Source organism: Mytilus californianus, unplaced genomic scaffold (genome assembly GCF_021869535.1).
Source record: "Mytilus californianus isolate M0D057914Y unplaced genomic scaffold, xbMytCali1.0.p SCAF_15, whole genome shotgun sequence".
Taxonomy (NCBI): domain Eukaryota; kingdom Metazoa; phylum Mollusca; class Bivalvia; order Mytilida; family Mytilidae; genus Mytilus; species Mytilus californianus.
Window position 1 is genome coordinate 14,698,664 of NW_026262637.1, and position 19,637 is coordinate 14,718,300.

The 19,637-nt window shown below is 32.6% G+C and overlaps 1 protein-coding gene across 1 annotated transcript in view; it reads right to left on the bottom strand.

The window, feature by feature from the left end:
- The window catches only part of LOC127725495 (serine-protein kinase ATM-like), a 95,937-nt gene that overhangs the window by 31,044 nt on the left and 45,256 nt on the right, over positions 1-19,637 (bottom strand). Inside the window, exons 35-50 of the mRNA XM_052232510.1 lie at positions 19,337-19,427; positions 18,313-18,447; positions 17,663-17,875; positions 12,581-12,835; positions 10,971-11,072; positions 10,000-10,119; positions 9,420-9,633; positions 8,702-8,860; positions 7,140-7,262; positions 6,621-6,823; positions 4,096-4,306; positions 3,305-3,415; positions 2,267-2,431; positions 1,776-1,923; positions 1,101-1,192; positions 414-554 (exon numbers count right to left, since the gene is read on the bottom strand). Coding sequence (XP_052088470.1) covers positions 414-554; positions 1,101-1,192; positions 1,776-1,923; positions 2,267-2,431; positions 3,305-3,415; positions 4,096-4,306; positions 6,621-6,823; positions 7,140-7,262; positions 8,702-8,860; positions 9,420-9,633; positions 10,000-10,119; positions 10,971-11,072; positions 12,581-12,835; positions 17,663-17,875; positions 18,313-18,447; positions 19,337-19,427 — 2,483 coding nt within the window. The remainder of the gene's footprint in view (positions 1-413; positions 555-1,100; positions 1,193-1,775; positions 1,924-2,266; positions 2,432-3,304; positions 3,416-4,095; positions 4,307-6,620; positions 6,824-7,139; positions 7,263-8,701; positions 8,861-9,419; positions 9,634-9,999; positions 10,120-10,970; positions 11,073-12,580; positions 12,836-17,662; positions 17,876-18,312; positions 18,448-19,336; positions 19,428-19,637) is intronic.

A 19,637-nucleotide genomic window follows, 5' to 3' on the forward strand; every position in this document is an offset into this window, starting at 1 on the left:
AATAAAACTGGCCAACATGATATAGCCATGAGAGCTGAAAGTAACTTGGTACCCTAGCTTCCTCCACCAATAAAACTGGCCAACATGATATAGCCACAAGAGCTGAAAGTAACTTGGTACCCTGGGATCCTCCACCAATAAAATGACTGCCATGATATAGCCACGAGAGCTGAAAGTAACTTTAACACTAATAATCAATCAATCAATCATTACCATTTTTTAGATTATACTACTACAAGATCACATTACTAACTTCTATACATCCAGCCAAATATCCAATGAACAAAAAGATAAATAGAGTTAAATTTTTGCGCTCAAAACTGTTTTTTTTTGTACATTTATACAATCACAAGGAACAATTACCAATTCATATGAAGTCATATTTGATATAAAAATTAAATTTGTGAACTAACCTTAACTAGCTGTCTCCTAGTTTTACCATCAGTCCCAATACAGCTGATTATTTTTGGTAGGTTTACACCTCCTGCCAGCTTAAATGTTGGATTAAATCCCTTGACACATGTAATGTTGTTGTAGTTACCTTTAGGATCAACCTAAAAAAAACAAATCTTCAACATTTTTAGCATGTTAAACTAAAGAATTCATTGGAATTTGTATGCAATTGCATCATTTATTAATTACTGATTTTGCAGTATAACAAATCATCACTTGTGTTTTCAGTTTTGTGTTTCAAACTGATTATCTTTGTTTTCCCTGCCTTTTATTCATGCAGTTACCCTTTCAGAAAACAGTAATAAATATTTCATAAAATATGTTTCAATAGCACGACAATAGACTCTCCACTCCATTCTTTCAGACTGCGTTGTCTCAACAGCATTTATATTTCTCTCAACGTCCAATTTTACTGTTGTTTGGTTATAAGCGAAATATAGACTAACACAGTTGGAATCTCTATTGAGTCTGTAAGAGGTTTAAGGCAATCTATATTGTGTATTTAAAATAAACACTGACTGACCATGCATTAAATATACACAGTTAACATGTGTTCACTTAAGCTTTTAACCAATGATATTCATACAAGTCTACAGGAGGTAATATAATACATCATACAATCTGCTACTATTCTAAGTTACACATACCTTGATATCAACTGTTGGTACAGCAACATTGTGAAGGTCTTTTATCTTAGTTATCAGCAAATTGTTCTGTACAGATTGTAACTGGATTGGTCCTTTATGGTAGAAAAAAACCTCAACTCAATACCATCTTTTCAAAATATATAAGTGATCACATGACATCAAAGTTTACCAAGCAATGGCCTTATTTTACTATACACATGAAATGCTGAAATGAACATCAGTGGTATTCAAATAAGATGCATATAAAAGTTCCTTGCAACCAGTATTTCTTTGTTAGGTGATAAAAACCAAAGACATAAAATACATATGATGCAGTTCTGTCTTGATTTATTTAAGGGACACATTATACTAAACTTGCCCTTACACTAAACCTTACCATAACTCAAATCATAACCCTAACCCTGAACAGAAACATAACCTTAAAGTACAGGGTCATATAAAGTAATTGAGGCCTGCACTTCTACTTGATGTCCTTTTTGTAGTTTACAGGCAAGAAATGTTGAAGAATGTTTTAAGAAGGGAATAATTGATTTTAAGTGACAATTGCATGATATATATTAGTTGACAAGTTTACAATGCATTAATTGACAGCTTGCACAGAAAAATGGATGCATGATTTCTAATTACTCTCAGAATTCAGATAATAAATACTTGAGCTTCTCTACCGAAACTTACTTGTTTCCTTTTTATATCGTTCAACATTAACATTAGCCAGCTGTATATAAGCTAAACATAATTTCTCTAGATCTTCCACAATCTTAACAACAGGAGAATTCTTGTTCTTCAATCTCAGTATCATCAGTTTGGCTGCTTCAATTCTACCCTAGAAAAAAAAGTATATACAACTTATATTAACCCTGTTACAATGGGATTTTCTATATTACAAGCCTACCAAAGAAATAACCAACTGGTAAATGGAATATCAAACAATTAAACCTTTTCCATAAATCATAACTTTAGTTGAAACTTATATTGAAAAAAATATATGAGTTAGAAGTTACAGAGAAGGGAATGACCCACAAAGCCCTACACAGAAAACTAAGTGTTTAGCAGAATAAACCCCACAGATAATAGTGTGTGTGAACTATGTCTTCAGTTAGGAAAAACAGTTCTGACTCTGCTGGTGACAATATTATATTCAATTATAAATTACATAATGGTTTTACCTCATCTTTACTTGGATCTGATGTTGACTTAGACAATTTAGATCTTCTATTAGAAGTACTAGCTGTTGTTGGATTCATAATCTCTGTATCTTTTTTGGCATGAGCCAGAGCCAGTACACATAGTAATGTATGGTGTGGATGATCTTTAGCTGCTCTCTCTATCATCTGCAATAACATAAAATTTATAATAAGCCAGAGCCAGTACACATGATAATGTATGGTGTGGATGATCTTTAGCAGCTCTTTCTATAATTTACAATAATAAAGTTTGATAATGAGCTAAAGCCAGTTTACACAGTAATGTGTGGTGTAGATAATCCTTACATGCTTTCTCCATCATCTTCAATAACAAAAGTTTTATCATGAGCCAGAGCCAGTACACACAGCAATGCCTGCCCCAAGATTATCATCTTCAAGAGTTTGAGCATGAGCAAAGTCCAGAATAACAAGCAGCAAATTAGTATGTATAATCTTAAGCTGTTCCTTTTGTCATCTGTTAAAAAACTGAAGATTACAGGTTTATTTATGACAATACAAATAATAAAAAGGAAAAAGGAAATAAATGTATTGGTAAGCATAGGGTCATGTTTTTCTTGGACTTTTTATGATGTCTTTGCACTGAATCAATTTGATGTGTACTGATTGATTTGTCTGGAAAACATGATTTATTTATCATTTGTAATTGACTTTGATCTGGCTTCTTGTGGCTCTGAGTGCTTATAGATGAGTGCCATTAGTCTTTTTATAATTTTTTCTTGAGTTGAGGGCTTGAGTTTACTTTTAACCCTGTGTATTCTGTGTGTGCCTGTCCCAAGTCAGGAGCCTGTAATTCAGTAGTTGTCGATCATATTTGTTTTTCATTTATTCTTTGGAACATAAATCAGGCTGTTGGATTTCTTGTTTTAATTGTTTTACATTTAGTCAAAAAACAACAAACTAAAAAGACAGCTACAGGTCGCTATTGGATCTGATGTTTATATTGAGTGACAAACTTTAGAAGTGTATACCTTCCTAGCCAAAAATATACTAAATACTTACATTATTTAATGTAGCTTGGAATGATTGACTCTGTGCTTTTGTGTCCATTCTTGCTGCTAACTGATACATCAGTGGTATAAATTTGTAGGACTTCAACGTCTTAATACTCTTCTGCAAATAAAGTCAATTCAAATCAGTCACTTACATAGTATTCTGAAGTGTTCATTATGTTTCAGACACCTTCACCAGTATTTCAAGAAAAAAGATTAAATAATAACCTCTTGATATATACAAGATGTCAATTGTCTTATTTACATCAATTCAAGATTTATGCATCTTAAACAACTCTTTCATACAGACGTCATACAAAGTTTTTAATTGTTAACAGGAAACATCAGGATCATCAACTACCTCTGCCATTTAAGTTGGCAATCTGTACAGAGGTACTTTGATTATTGAAATACTGACTCTGATATCAGTTTGAAAATTTCAAGGTCACATTTATCTTTGCTAACTACAGATATCATAACATTTAAGGTTTGCCAATAAGGGATCCTATATCATCCCTTAATAAGTATGTCAATTACTTACTCAATATGATACCTCTATAAGAGGTTTGAGATCCTGTGCAGATGTATTACTGACAATAGAGATATTAACTTGAAAGTCCTCAGGTAATGTTTTTTCTAATGATTTTTAACCCCCTTTTCATACCTCTATAGTGTTGAAATCCTGTGCAACCTCTATAGTGCTGACATCTTGTGCAGATGTATTACTGAACCACAGTGAGATCAGTTTAAAGATCCTCAGATCATGTTTATCTCCCCTAATTACATACACATTATCAATACCTCTATAAGTGTGTTGACATCTTGCACAGCTGTGTTACTGAACCATAGTGAGATCAGCCTGAAGATCCTTAGGTCATGTTTATCTCCATATTTCAGACATTTGAGATAGTTCTCCACTGCCTTCTGTAGGTATTTAGTCTTATCTTCATTCATAGCTTCAATTTCTGCTTTATCAATATCACTTTGCTTGGAAAGGATTTTATAGTATCGACTAAAAAATATAAATGTAACTTCATAAAATGCTTTTTATTTCTTCCATCAACTGTTTTTGCAGGGGTGAATCTAGAGTTTGAGGAATTGGCCTTAAAAATATCATAGAGTGTAGTAAAGCGAATTACTTTTTGACGATTTATGCCAACAAATTTTATTTTTCCAAATAAAAGGGGGGGGGGGGGGGGGATGATGGTGGAGTATGCCCTATGAGACCCCACCTGAAATAGCCATTTCAAAATAGGGAAAAACTCAAATTATAAAAAAATAAATAAGAATCGCCCTGTAAAAAAATATACATCCCTTTTAAAACAAGAGTGCACACGCTGAAATGTCTCGCCTTCTTTACTAATCATTGATATTATGTTGATAGTCCTAAATATAAAGCTTAATTACAACTGTCACATAAACTTAATATTAACCAAGAAAACTAAACATTGACCAATGAACCATGAAAATGAGGTCAAGGTCAGATGAACCATGCCAGGCAGACATGAACAGTTAACAATTCTTCCATATAACAAATATAGTTGACCTATTGCTTATAGTTTAAGAAAAACAGACCAAAACACAAAAACTTAACACTGAGCAATGAACCGTGAAAATGAGGTCAAGGTCATATAAAACCTACGCGACTTACATATAGATCATAAAATATTTCCATACACCAAATATAGTTGACCTATTGCATATAGTATTAGAAAAAAAGACCAAAACTCAAAAACTTAACTTTGACCACTGAACCATGAAAAAGAGGTCAAGGTCAGATGACACCTGCCAGCTAGACATGTACACCTTACAATCATTCCATACACCAAATATAGTAGACCTATTGCATACAGTATAAGAAAAACAGACCAAAACACAAAAACTTAACTATAACCACTGAACTATGAAAATGAGGTCAAGGTCAGATGACACCTGCCAGTTGGACATGTACACCTTACAGTCCTTCCATACACCGAATATACTAGACCTATTGCTTATAGTATCTGAGATATGGACTTGACCACCAAAACTTAACCTTGTTCACTGATCCACGAAATGAGGTCGAGGTCAAGTGAAAACTGTCTGACGAGCATGAGGACCTTGCAAGGTACGCACATACCAAATATAGTTATCCTACTACTTATAATAAGAGAGAATTTAACATTACAAAAAATGTTAACTTTTTTTTCAAGTAGTCACTGAACCATGAAAATGAGGTCAAGGACATTGGACATGTGACTGACGGAAAATTCGTAACATGAGGCATCCATATACAAAGTATGAAGCATCCAGGTCTTCCACCTTCTAAAATATAAAGCTTTTAAGAAGTGAGCTAACGCCGCCGCCGCCGGATCACTATCCCTATGTCGAGCTTTCTGCGACAAAAGTCGCAGGCTCGACAAAAATCGTCAACATTAGAGGGGCATCAGCTGTCAAATTCATGTTCACCGATTTGACTCAAATTCTCATATTTGATTTACAACATACTAAAATGTATATCCAAATTACAAAATGTCTAATATAAACAATTAACAATGCATGGACTCAATAATATGTATCAACATTCGTGTGTATTTTTTGTCTAAACATCATCGAATTAACCATCGAGATGACCTCTGAAGACTGCCGACGGTCATATAACCCCATATTAAAATAAATATAAACAGATAGTGACCACGTGCAATTGGATTTTTCTTGGTCTGTTTGATTTCATATTGTAGGTTAAGAGTATGTTTATCATCAGTTCATTCACTGTATAAGAATGATTTTTTTGTGGATCGAATTAGTCAATTAAATGGTTCATCTTTGTTTCAATTTCAGTGTTGACATTCTTTTCCTTTTAATAGCTGAATACATGTGTAGCCCATGTCCAGCTAAGGGGTTAAATTGAAGGTCACATGAATATGGATTCAATGAGGTCGAATTATTCACTTGCAAGTGAATAATTCATCAGCAATGTTTCTTAGCTTATTTTGACAAAATCGAACTGAATTGGCTGCTAAAAGCGAATTATTGTTTCACTATTTCACTTTCATTAATGATTGAACAAAATAAAATCATATTTTAATTCTTTTTATATCTCGAAATAAAAATAGAAATAAAATAGAAAAACAAGACATTTAGTAATGTAATGCCATTGATTTTTTCTTTATAAGTACCTGACTGACTAAGAAAATACTGAAAAAATATTATTGTAATTAGTGTTATAAATTTTATGTTGACAAATATTACTTTTCTGGAAACTAATACAAAACTATATATTTTTTTTATAAACACATATGATTTTATATCGGTTATGTCAAATCATTAAGTATCATTACACTTACTCCTTGCTTATATCTCCCAGCTGTTTTAACGTCTCCATTTCCATTTTGGCCTTTTTCATCAGAGCTTGCTTAGCTTCGTATGTATTGGATTTCATGTAGTTGACTATATTCTGGTACTGGTTGTCTGCATAACGAGCTAGGGATAAATAGGCATCCAGTGCAACATCACCCTGCTCATTCAAAGATTCTAGAAGACCAACAGTCTGTAAAAGAAAATATATTTTGAGAGACACAAAATTAACCTGGTAATTTCGTTCTCATAGAAATATACTGGACATTTCAAATTTTGCACCAATAAAAAAATAATTGAAGTACTTACACAAGAGAACCTTTGAAATGCAGTAAACTCTCGTAGTGATAGAAAAGTACCTGTACATATGATTTATGAAAAGTAAAAAGATCAGCACCCATTTGTCTCCCATCTTCCAATTTTTGTCAAAGGTGAGGCGAAAAATGAAAAAGAGTTATCAAATATAATAAGTAAAAGACTTTAACTGAAAGTAAAACTTTGCTTGTTACCTTTTCAAGATATTCCTCCATTATGACATTAGGGTTTTCTGATCTTGTTTCTGCTAACCAGTTACCATAGATACTGAGAACTTGGGGGTAAAATCTGGCAGCATCAATATTCTCATCTTGTAGCTGTAGCAATAAAAAAACTAAATACAATTTTGTTAAAAGTTGTGAATTTCCTGCTTTGTATTATATAAGCTGTGATAAATCTTAAAACTTTAATTTCACTTCAAATGTTCTTATCCTATAGTTATCTGTAATAGCAGATATCTCTTTACAAAGTTTGTTTTATTTCAACAAACAAAGACCTCTAGTTAGATACTCAACTAATATGAAAGATGAACTATCTATTCTTAACTGAAGTATTTTTTTTACCTTTAATTAATGTTGATTACAAATGACATATCTACATAAAAGAAATCTGTATTAAACTTTAATTCTATACTGATTTTATTTCAACTTAACTGTAATACAGTAATTATTATTTTGTAATAAATTTTAAGCAACATTTTCTTTTATATTCCTTTTAAGAATTATGTCAAAGATACTGTTTATTTAAAGAGGATGAATTCCTCATAGCAGAAATATCAATATAAAAAATGTATAAACACCATGAACAAATACATCCAAAATGGTTAACAGTTTTCTGTCTTTCACATATGCACAGTAATCCTCTAAGGTTTTCATTGGGATTTTTGGGGGGAAGGGATAAAACATCATAAAAGGCCATACAAATTCCTTGCAAACTTGTTTATCTGATAACCAAAAAGAAGAATGGCAATACCAGTTCTTAGATTTCGTTCTCTCTCTCCTTTTTTATTTAACCTCAAATGGATTTGGTTATTCTTTAAGGTCCCTATAGCTCTTCATATGTTTAGGAACTTATACATCCATGGCTTTCAATTTTTGGGGAATGAGAGATTCTGATGAAGGTTAATCCTGATAAAAGCTTTGGACACAACAAATTTTTAGTGTTATTTTCATTTCTAAGCACTGGGTAGATACTGCAGCATTACTGTACTGCTTCTAGTGGAATGTTAGTCCCCGAGTGTATCATCAGCTCAGTAGTTGGTAATTCAGTGATGAAATAATTTATAACATACTTTTGTAATTAAATTCTCCGATGATAAATTAAGAATTATTTAGAAACTAAGGTCTCAACTCCCTCAGGCAAAGTTGATCGTAGATGGATTTGGTTATTCTTTTAGGTCCCTTTCAGTTATATAGCTCTTCATGTGATAGGGTACTTTTATATCTTTGGCTTTCAATTTTTGGGGTATGAGCATATGAAACAATTACAGGGCATTGCTTTATATTGATATTTGATTAATAATAAATATTTAAAACATACAAGAAGTTAAAATGAAAACGTAAATTAAAATTTGAAATATATTTCAGCAAATACTTCACCATTGTGAACATTTGTAGGAAACTGGTATATGTTATAGAATATTAAAAGACCATGTAAATAATAAAATTTAACTGTGAAAAGTTTGTACCCATTACGACCTTCATTTTCAGAGGTTGACAGGTGTGAATACTGTAATAAACTATTGTCAGATTATTACCTTTTCAAGCTTGGTCATTAGGTTTTTCATTAGATGTTTTGCTGTGTTTTGTTCCTGTCTTGTCCAGTAAAGATTAGCTTCCTCTATTAACTTTGGAATGTAAAGTTTTAAATCATCAGTTTCCATTTGTTTCAAATTAAATATTGCCCTTTCTGCAATCTGAAATATAGAGAAATACTAACTTGACAGTGTAATTCTACAAGCAGACATATAAAAAATGACAGCTCCCATTTTGTGTTCTGTATACAATATGTTGTTGCTATACAATAAAACATTATATGGGCTGTTCAATCAAGAGAATATTTTAGTATCAGCTAACTTCCTGAAATTTGAAATATGGCAATTTTGGCCATTTTTGTTTTAAAAAGTATGTGATTTTCAGCTTATTGTAAATGATATATATTTTGCTCCATAGCAAAAAAACAGACCTTTTTCATAATGATCTGTCATATAACTTTGGATTAATTTATTTTTGTGGGTATCAAGTTTCATGGATTGAGGAAAACATGCATTTTTGTGGATGTTTCATTTCGTGGTTTTGAAAAATTCTACATACATTCCTATAGAAAATTTGAACTTTGTTGCACATATAAATTCGTGGTTCCCATGTATCCCAAAAAAATCCACAAAAATTGGTATTGAACGAATAATAGAATCCACAGTAGATATTTTCATTGTCAACATTTGTTATAGATAGACACCCATAGAAAGCCTATACCTGATGTCTGTTACTTTCTCTGGCCAGTTGAGCCAGTTTTAGTAGTTGATGTTGTAAGCAGATATTAAGAGATGGATCGTCATGTTTGAGTTGTAACATTTTCAGTATGGTGCATCGTATATTCAAGGTTGGCTCTAAAAACATGAAGTCATTGTCTGTAAAACGGTCTTCAGAGTTCCACCTGGTGGTCAAGTCATCATATCCTTCCTTCTTCCTATAACGATCAATATTTTATAAGAGAACATTGTATCAGTTAATTAAACAAAGTACTGTAAATTCATAAATCTTTGCTTGTATTTATCATTGCTATTGTTGAACAATGGACAAAAAATACAAGTTACGACTATAGGAAATGCCTCATACAAATAATTTATCAATTATAATTTTTGGACACCTGTACCGTTGCAATTTTTGCAATAATATAAACATTGCAAAAATGTCAGAATTTTCAAAAATGTTCAGAAAAGTAAGATGGACAAAAAAACTGAACGCTCAACTGACTGTTGAATAATTTGTGGCAGAATATCTTTTTTGTTTATATTAAATACAATGAATAAAGTTAAATATTACAAGAACTCACAGAATGTTATATTGTAACACGTTATCTATCTGAGACACACACTGTAGATTTGCTAGTATTGGATACAAACATCTGGCACTCTCCATGGTACTGGTAGATATCTTCTGCATTGATAACATCCTGTAAAGATTTTCAAGAATTAATACTTTTTCTTTTGAAAACATATTAATTAAAAGAAAATATTTAGTAGAAAGCCACTGACAAGGTCCTAATATTGTGAAATATTTCCAAAAGCATCATGAAGCTAAACCTTGTGTATTGTTTTCTCTACTAACTTGCAATAGCCATATAAAGTTAACAAATACACCCGAACTTGATTTACAACAACACTGATGCATGGGAATACTAGGTCTGAACCTGCGTTACTGCATGCAATTAATTGAGGTTGCATGTATACTGAAGCATAGCTGAAAATTCCCTTTCATTGAAGCCAAGAAACTGTAATGAATAAGAATAAATTCCTGATACATTAAGTGCTGCAAAATTTCAACTATCTGCAAACAGGAAGTGGCTGTACAGCATATTCAAAAATTGCCCACACACTACAACTCATCAATATCATGCTGCAGACCCATTATGAAATCATTACCTACCAAAAAAAACAAAAAAAGTTGGACAAAAATTTTCCTTGTACAATGAATGTTGTAAAATTTTAAACTATCAGATAACAGGAAGTAGCTGCACGACAGATGTAAAATTGCTTACATGCTACAACTCATCATTATTTAGCTTCAGACCAAAAATAAAATCATTCCCTTCCATAGAAGCTAAGAAAGACAGATAGACAGAGAAGAGCAGTTACTAAACCTATTTTCGCCTTTGGTCAAGAAGATAAAACTTTGCTATATAGCTAGCAAGTTAGATTAATTTCTGTCATGTTGAGTTTAAGTTGCAAATTAACAAAGTAAGACAATAATTGATGGCAAAGAAATGCATTGGATATTATTTTCAGTATTCTGTGATTTACATACCTAGCAATACCCATACTTCTCTCAGCAAGTGAACAGTGACCATCTTTAACAGCTGTCAGGGCGGAATATACTGCTTCATTAAAACTACAAGTTTCTTCTAACCTAAAAATTTCAGTAAGACTATAAAAGTATGTTGTCATTTCTATATATAAATATAATCATGTGTGTGATAATGCTTCAAGGTTTTAGATGTTTTTTACAATTTTTCTTTAACTTCATAGACACAAAAAACTGTTCTGTTCATGTTGATCAACCATCAAGGCTTTTTACAAGTAATTATGAAAAGATCACCTATTATTGATACATTGGTATGAAGTTTAAACCTAGTTGATGTACAAGGGCATAAGATGAGCAGACATTCTGAAAAGCATTTCATCAAAGATTGACTAAGATAGGATCTGCATGTTTAGAACAGAAGATCTGTCACACATTTTAAGCTTTCAAAACAATCTTTTAAAACAGAAATCAGAGTTGACACCCAAACAGTAGATTGTTCAATTTTTATCCATATACTAGCCCAGTGGTTTGTAAGTAGAAACTATTTCAAAGTTTACCATTACAGTTTAATAACAGCAAGTTATGGCAAAGTAAATATAAACCAACTGGATCAAAACAATATATAGGAAAGATTGTTTTGGTACACATACCTAGAAGTCGTCTCTATATTCCACTGTCCAGTCTTCAATGCAGCTTGGAACTGGAGATCTTTGATATGATTGGGTATCTCTGCCTGACTTGTACTTATAAAGGTATACATACCTAGAAGTCGTCTCAATATTCCACTGTCCAGTCTTCCATGCAGCTTGGAACTGGAGATCTTTGATATGATTGGGTATCTCTGCCTGACTTGTACTTATAAAGGTATACATACCTAGAAGTCGTCTCAATATTCCACTGTCCAGTCTTCCATGCAGCTTTGAACTGGAGATCTTTGATATGATTGGGTATCTCTGCCTGACTTGTACTTATAAAGGTATACATACCTAGAAGTCGTCTCTATATTCCACTGTCCAGTCTTCCATGCAGCTTGGAACTGGAGATCTTTGATATGATTGGGTATATCTGCCTGACTTGTACTTATATATAGATTCTACCACTGCATCGAGTGTGATACGATATTTATCCACTCGAGACAGTTAAATTTTCAAATTTAAAATTTAACTGTCTAGAGTGGATAAATATCGTATTACACGAGATTTGGTGGTGGAATCTGTTTCTCTAATGATTTTCAAACAATACGCAGGCAAATTTATTCCTTCTTTTCGAATGATCTGCAAAAAGATGTGTTCTTTCTATGTGACGTCATCAGGCATGGTCGCCTTTTTTCATGCCGTCACATTAGGAAATTCAGAGGAAAGCAAGAAAATTCGACTTCATAATCGGATTTAACCAATGAAGAACTGAGATCAAACGAACCACATGTTGATTAAACTTTTTTTATACAATGGGTGCTGAAAGGGATAAATTGACGAAGAATTAGAGAAAAAGGTATACATACCTAGAAGTCGTCTCTATATTCCACTGTCCAGTCTTCCATTAAGCTTGGAACTGGTGATCTTTCATATGATTGGGTATATCTGCCTGACTTGTATTTATAAAGGTATACATACCTAGAAGTCGTCTCTATATTCCACTGTCCAGTCTTCCACGCAGCTTGGAACTGGAGATCTTTGATATGATTGGGTATCTCTGCCTGACTTGTACTGGACATGGTGTGGAGATACCTCTCTAGTAAGTGGTTAGATCCAAAGTTCTGTAGAGCGTGTAACAGTTCATACTGGGGTACTGATGATGGCTGACACATCTCAATGTCATAAGTTATCACAGCCTTCTCCCACCTATTCTCATGTTCATATGACTTTACCCTGTTAATAGACAATTTCATAAGTTATAACAGCCTTCTCCCATCTTTTCTCATGTTCATATGACTTCACCCTGTTAATAGACAATGTCATAAGTTATCACAGTTTATTCTCATGTTCATATGACTTCACCCTGTTAATAGATAATGTTATAAGTTATCACAGCCTTCTCCCATCTATTCTCATGTTCATATGACTTCACCCTGTTAATAGACAATGTCATAAGTTATAACAGCCTTCTCCAATCTATTCTCATGTTCATATGACTTCACCCTGTTAATAGACAATGTCATAAGTTATAACAGCCTTCTCCCGTCTATTCTCATGTTCATATGACTTCACCCTGTTAATAGACAATGTCATAAGTTATCAGTCTATTCTCATGTTCATATGACTTCACCCTGTTAATAGACAATGTCATAAGTTATCACAGCCTTCTCCCATCTATTCTCATGTTCATATGACTTCACCCTGTTAATAGACAATGTCATAAGTTATCACAGTCTATTCTAATGTTCATATAACTTCACGCTATTAATAGACAATGTCATAAGTTAAAACAGCCTTCTCCCATCTATTCTCATGTTCATATGACTTCACCCTGTTAATAGACAATGAATGTCATAAGTTATAACAGCCTTCTCCCATCTATTCTCATGCTCATATGACTTCACCCTGTTAATAGACAATGTCATAAGTTAAAACAGCCTTCTCCCATCTATTCTCATGTTCATATGACTTCACCCTGTTAATAGACAATGAATGTCATAAGTTATAACAGCCTTCTCCCATCTATTCTCATGCTCATATGACTTCATCCTGTTAATAGACAATGTCATAAGTTATAACAGCCTTCTCCCATCTATTCTCATGTTCATATGACTTCACCCTGCTTATAGATAATGTCATAAGTTATAACAGCCTTCTCCAATCTATTCTCATGTTCATATGACTTCACCCTGTAAATAGATAATGTCATAAGTTATAACAGCCTTCTCCCATCTATTCTCATGTTCATATGACTTCACCCTGTTAATAGACAATGTCATAAGTTATCGCAGTCTATTCTCATGTTCATATGACTTCACCCTGTTAATAGATAATGTCATAAGTTATCACAGCCTTCTCCCATCTATTCTCATGTTCATATGACTTCACCCTGTTAATAGACAATGTCATAAGTTATAACAGCCTTCTCCAATCTATTTTCATGTTCATATGACTTCACCCTGTTAATAGACAATGTCATAAGTTATAACAGCCTTCTCCCATCTATTCTCATGTTCATATGACTTCACCCTGTTAATAGACAATGTCATAAGTTATCACAGTCTATTCTCATGTTCATATGACTTCACCCTGTTAATAGACAATGTCATAAGTTATCACAGTCTATTCTCATGTTCATATGACTTCACCCTGTTAATAGATAATGTCATAAGTTATCACAGCCTTCTCCCATCTATTCTCATGTTCATATGACTTCACCCTGTTAATAGACAATGTCATAAGTTATAACAGCCTTCTCCAATCTATTTTCATGTTCATATGACTTCACCCTGTTAATAGACAATGTCATAAGTTATAACAGCCTTCTCCCATCTATTCTCATGTTCATATGACTTCACCCTGTTAATAGACAATGTCATAAGTTATCACAGTCTATTCTCATGTTCATATGACTTCACCCTGTTAATAGACAATGTCATAAGTTATCACAGTCTATTCTCATGTTCATATGACTTCACCCTGTTAATATACAATATCATAAGTTATAACAGCCTTCTCCCATCTACTGTAAATTCAGAAATTATTGCGTGCATTTATTATTGCGATTTTGTCATTTTAGACTAAAATGCGATTTTAATTTTTGCGATATTGAGAAAAATCCTGTTTAATTCATATACAAAATTTCAAAATGCGAGTTTAAATTATTGCGATTATAACCCGATCGCATTTTTCGCAATAATAAAAACATCGCAATAATTTCTGAATTTACAGTATTCTCATGTTCATATGACTTCACCCTGTTAATAGACAATGTCATAAGTTATCACAGTCTATTCTAATGTTCATATGACTTCACCCTGTTAATAGACAATGTCATAAGTTAAAACAGCCTTCTCCCATCTATTATCATGTTCATATGACTTCACCCTGTTAATAGACAATGTCATAAGTTATAACAGCCTTCTCCCATCTATTCTCATGCTCATATGACTTCACCCTATTAATAGACAATGTCATAAGTTATAACAGCCTTCTCTCATCTATTCTCATGTCTATAAGACTTCACCTTGTTAAAAGACAATGTCATAAGTTAAAACAGCCTTCTCCAATCTATTCTCATGTTCATATGACTTCACCCTGTTAATAGACAATGTCATAAGTTATAACAGCCTTCTCCCATCTACTCTCATGTTCATATGACTTCACCCTATTAATAGACAATGTCATAAGTTATAACAGCCTTCTCCCATCTATTCTCATGTTCATATGACTTCACCCTGTTAATAGACAATGTCATAAGTTATAACAGCCTTCTCCCATCTATTCTCATGTTCATATGACTTCACCCTATTAATAGACAATGTCATAAGTTATAATAGCCTTCTCCCATCTATTCTCATGTTCATATGACTTCACCCTGTTAATAGACAATGTCATAAGTTATAACAGCCTTCTCCCATCTATTCTCATGCTCATATGACTTCACCCTGTTAATAGACAATGTCATAAGTTATCGCAGTCTATTCTCATGTTCATATGACTTCACCCTGTTAATAGATAATGTCATAAGTTATCACAGCCTTCTCCCATCTATTCTCATGTTCATATGACTTCACCCTGTTAATAGACAATGTCATAAGTTATAACAGCCTTCTCCAATCTATTTTCATGTTCATATGACTTCACCCTGTTAATAGACAATGTCATAAGTTATAACAGCCTTCTCCCATCTATTCTCATGTTCATATGACTTCACCCTGTTAATAGACAATGTCATAAGTTATCACAGTCTATTCTCATGTTCATATGACTTCACCCTGTTAATAGACAATGTCATAAGTTATCACAGTCTATTCTCATGTTCATATGACTTCACCCTGTTAATAGATAATGTCATAAGTTATCACAGCCTTCTCCCATCTATTCTCATGTTCATATGACTTCACCCTGTTAATAGACAATGTCATAAGTTATAACAGCCTTCTCCAATCTATTTTCATGTTCATATGACTTCACCCTGTTAATAGACAATGTCATAAGTTATAACAGCCTTCTCCCATCTATTCTCATGTTCATATGACTTCACCCTGTTAATAGACAATGTCATAAGTTATCACAGTCTATTCTCATGTTCATATGACTTCACCCTGTTAATAGACAATGTCATAAGTTATCACAGTCTATTCTCATGTTCATATGACTTCACCCTGTTAATATACAATATCATAAGTTATAACAGCCTTCTCCCATCTACTGTAAATTCAGAAATTATTGCGTGCATTTATTATTGCGATTTTGTCATTTTAGACTAAAATGCGATTTTAATTTTTGCGATATTGAGAAAAATCCTGTTTAATTCATATACAAAATTTCAAAATGCGAGTTTAAATTATTGCGATTATAACCCGATCGCATTTTTCGCAATAATAAAAACATCGCAATAATTTCTGAATTTACAGTATTCTCATGTTCATATGACTTCACCCTGTTAATAGACAATGTCATAAGTTATCACAGTCTATTCTAATGTTCATATGACTTCACCCTGTTAATAGACAATGTCATAAGTTAAAACAGCCTTCTCCCATCTATTATCATGTTCATATGACTTCACCCTGTTAATAGACAATGTCATAAGTTATAACAGCCTTCTCCCATCTATTCTCATGCTCATATGACTTCACCCTATTAATAGACAATGTCATAAGTTATAACAGCCTTCTCTCATCTATTCTCATGTCTATAAGACTTCACCTTGTTAAAAGACAATGTCATAAGTTAAAACAGCCTTCTCCAATCTATTCTCATGTTCATATGACTTCACCCTGTTAATAGACAATGTCATAAGTTATAACAGCCTTCTCCCATCTACTCTCATGTTCATATGACTTCACCCTATTAATAGACAATGTCATAAGTTATAACAGCCTTCTCCCATCTATTCTCATGTTCATATGACTTCACCCTGTTAATAGACAATGTCATAAGTTATAACAGCCTTCTCCCATCTATTCTCATGTTCATATGACTTCACCCTATTAATAGACAATGTCATAAGTTATAATAGCCTTCTCCCATCTATTCTCATGTTCATATGACTTCACCCTGTTAATAGACAATGTCATAAGTTATAACAGCCTTCTCCCATCTATTCTCATGCTCATATGACTTCACTCTGTTAATAGACAATGTCGTAAGTTATCACAGCCTTCTCCCATCTGTTCTCATGCTCATATGACTTCACCCTGTTAATAGATAATGTCATAAGTTATCACAGCCTTCTCCCATCTATTCTCATGTTCATATGACTTCACCCTGTTAATAGACAATGTCATAAGTTATCACAGCCTTCTCCCATTTATTCTCTTATTCATATGACTTCACCCTGTTATAAGATAATAAAGATAATTTAACATGCATAAAGTTTGACAAACAAGAAGCCACGGTTTAATCTTCAACATTGGCTATCTACATTGTAAGACATTCTAAATCAACAAATTTACTTTATCAAATTTCATTATTTAAATTTGAGAAATGACTTCAGTAGAAACCTTGCTTAATTAACAGATAAACTAAATCTTCTTTTGTAATAAAACTTACCTTGAAGATGTATCAGCCAGTCTACCAGCCCCACACCCATATAATCCATCAGGGTCCCCTATCTCTTGATAAGTTTGGAGGAGTAGGTCCTGGACATTGATTGTAGTTGAAGATGATGATGAAGACCCTAGAGAATCAATCATTGTGGTCTGACTGAAACTTTGGGAGAACCCTGTACCTTTCTGAGAATCTCCACTGTAATCCTGCTTTTGTCTGAAAACAATGTTTAGACAGTCTAAAAGTTTCAACTGTTTGAAGGCTGTTCTTTGTTTTGTTTAACATAAATATTTTTCAAGACTTTTGAAAAAATCCAAAAAATTTGCTCCATAATTAAAACAGCCCATTTTCTAGATCATAGATAGAATTTGTCAATTTTTAATTTGTAAATAAAGTCTATCAAAATGTATTTGAATTGAAGTTCAAAATGATTATATAATATATCTGACTTGTTCAACACTATCTTCCATATAAAAAAAAATCAAAAAGTTTCCATTAATATATTGCATGTTTATATATGACTTAGTAAAAAGCTAGTGAGTGACAAAACATAAAACTAACCATATACCAGTAAAACTTACATAAGCTTTTTTACTTTCTCTTATATCCAAAAGGTGACTAGGGTTTAGAAAGAGAAAAGCACATAGACTTACCTTTGAATATCACACCAAATTTCTGCAAATAGAATGGCCGAGAAGTGAGCAGAACAGTACATAGCTGCTTTAGCTATGTGTAGAAAGTCTGAATCTAACCAGAAATTGTTGTCCCAAGCTGTCATCTGTTGTCTTCTGTAAAACAATAAAGATATAGATATTAATACATATAATTGTCTGTTTGTTTGTAAAGTCCTGTTGGGCAACAAATGATCAATTTATAAGAACACTGCACTACTTTTATATACTATTCATTGACTACACCTGAGTTTGATTCTTCAACGAAAAAGATACCATTGGGGCTATATTTTTCTTGTCAAGTATAACTTTCTTAGCTCATGTTAGAAGATCTTCCAGCAAAAGTCAAACAGACAAACATCATTAAAAGTACTGCTTCTTTTTATTAAAATATAGAAAATCTCAGACTATGATACAATTTTTTTCAGGAGGTTACATACTGCCTTGTCTATTACTCCAAATCAACCTATTTAAGACTTTTCCTTAAATCTAGATGCAGAATATAAAAAAATCCCAGACTTTTGAAATTATTAACAATGATAAATATATTTCAAATTTGTAGGTTTAGAGAAAAGCAGAAGAATGCTTATTGTTCCTTAACAGATATTTTTGCTGTTTGATAAAATATATAAATTACTTATTATATTTTGCTTATAATGGTCTTTTGTCCCTTAATTTTCTCAGCTTGGGTACTTGTCTCTTTTTTTTTGGCAGGGGTTGTAATATTCTGACAAACCTCACTAGAACAGAGCTTTTAAAGGCTGATATCAACTAGTCCGACAAGTAAAATTAAGTGCTTGGTCAACATTTTTAAGCATTCACATGTCAAGAGTTTGCGGATTCATCGTGCATGTTTATTTTTTTAATAAAACTGGTACCCCATATAGGTAACAGTGATTAATGTTAAATTAACCGGAACACAGTATTTAAAATTGAGAACGGAAATGGTGAATGTGTCAAAGAGACAACAACCCGACCAAAGAGGTTAAACTATGTTAATGTATACCCTTGGTTTGGTCTGTCTTGCTGCCTTAAATACTGAACCACATTCAGCATACTTCTTATTGAATCTTTGTTTCTGCAGACTTCACTTATATCTGTAATTAAAAATCCATATTTAGGAAAAATAATTATGATATAATATATTGAAATTAATATTAAACTTATAGAACTTAATCTAGCAATTTTCACTCTATTTTAGTAATACATACTTATCCTGAACAACTTTTCAACCTGAACAAGTTCTTACAAAGTATCACTGAATTCACTTTTCTAAAAACAAATAAATACATTACATAATAAGTTCA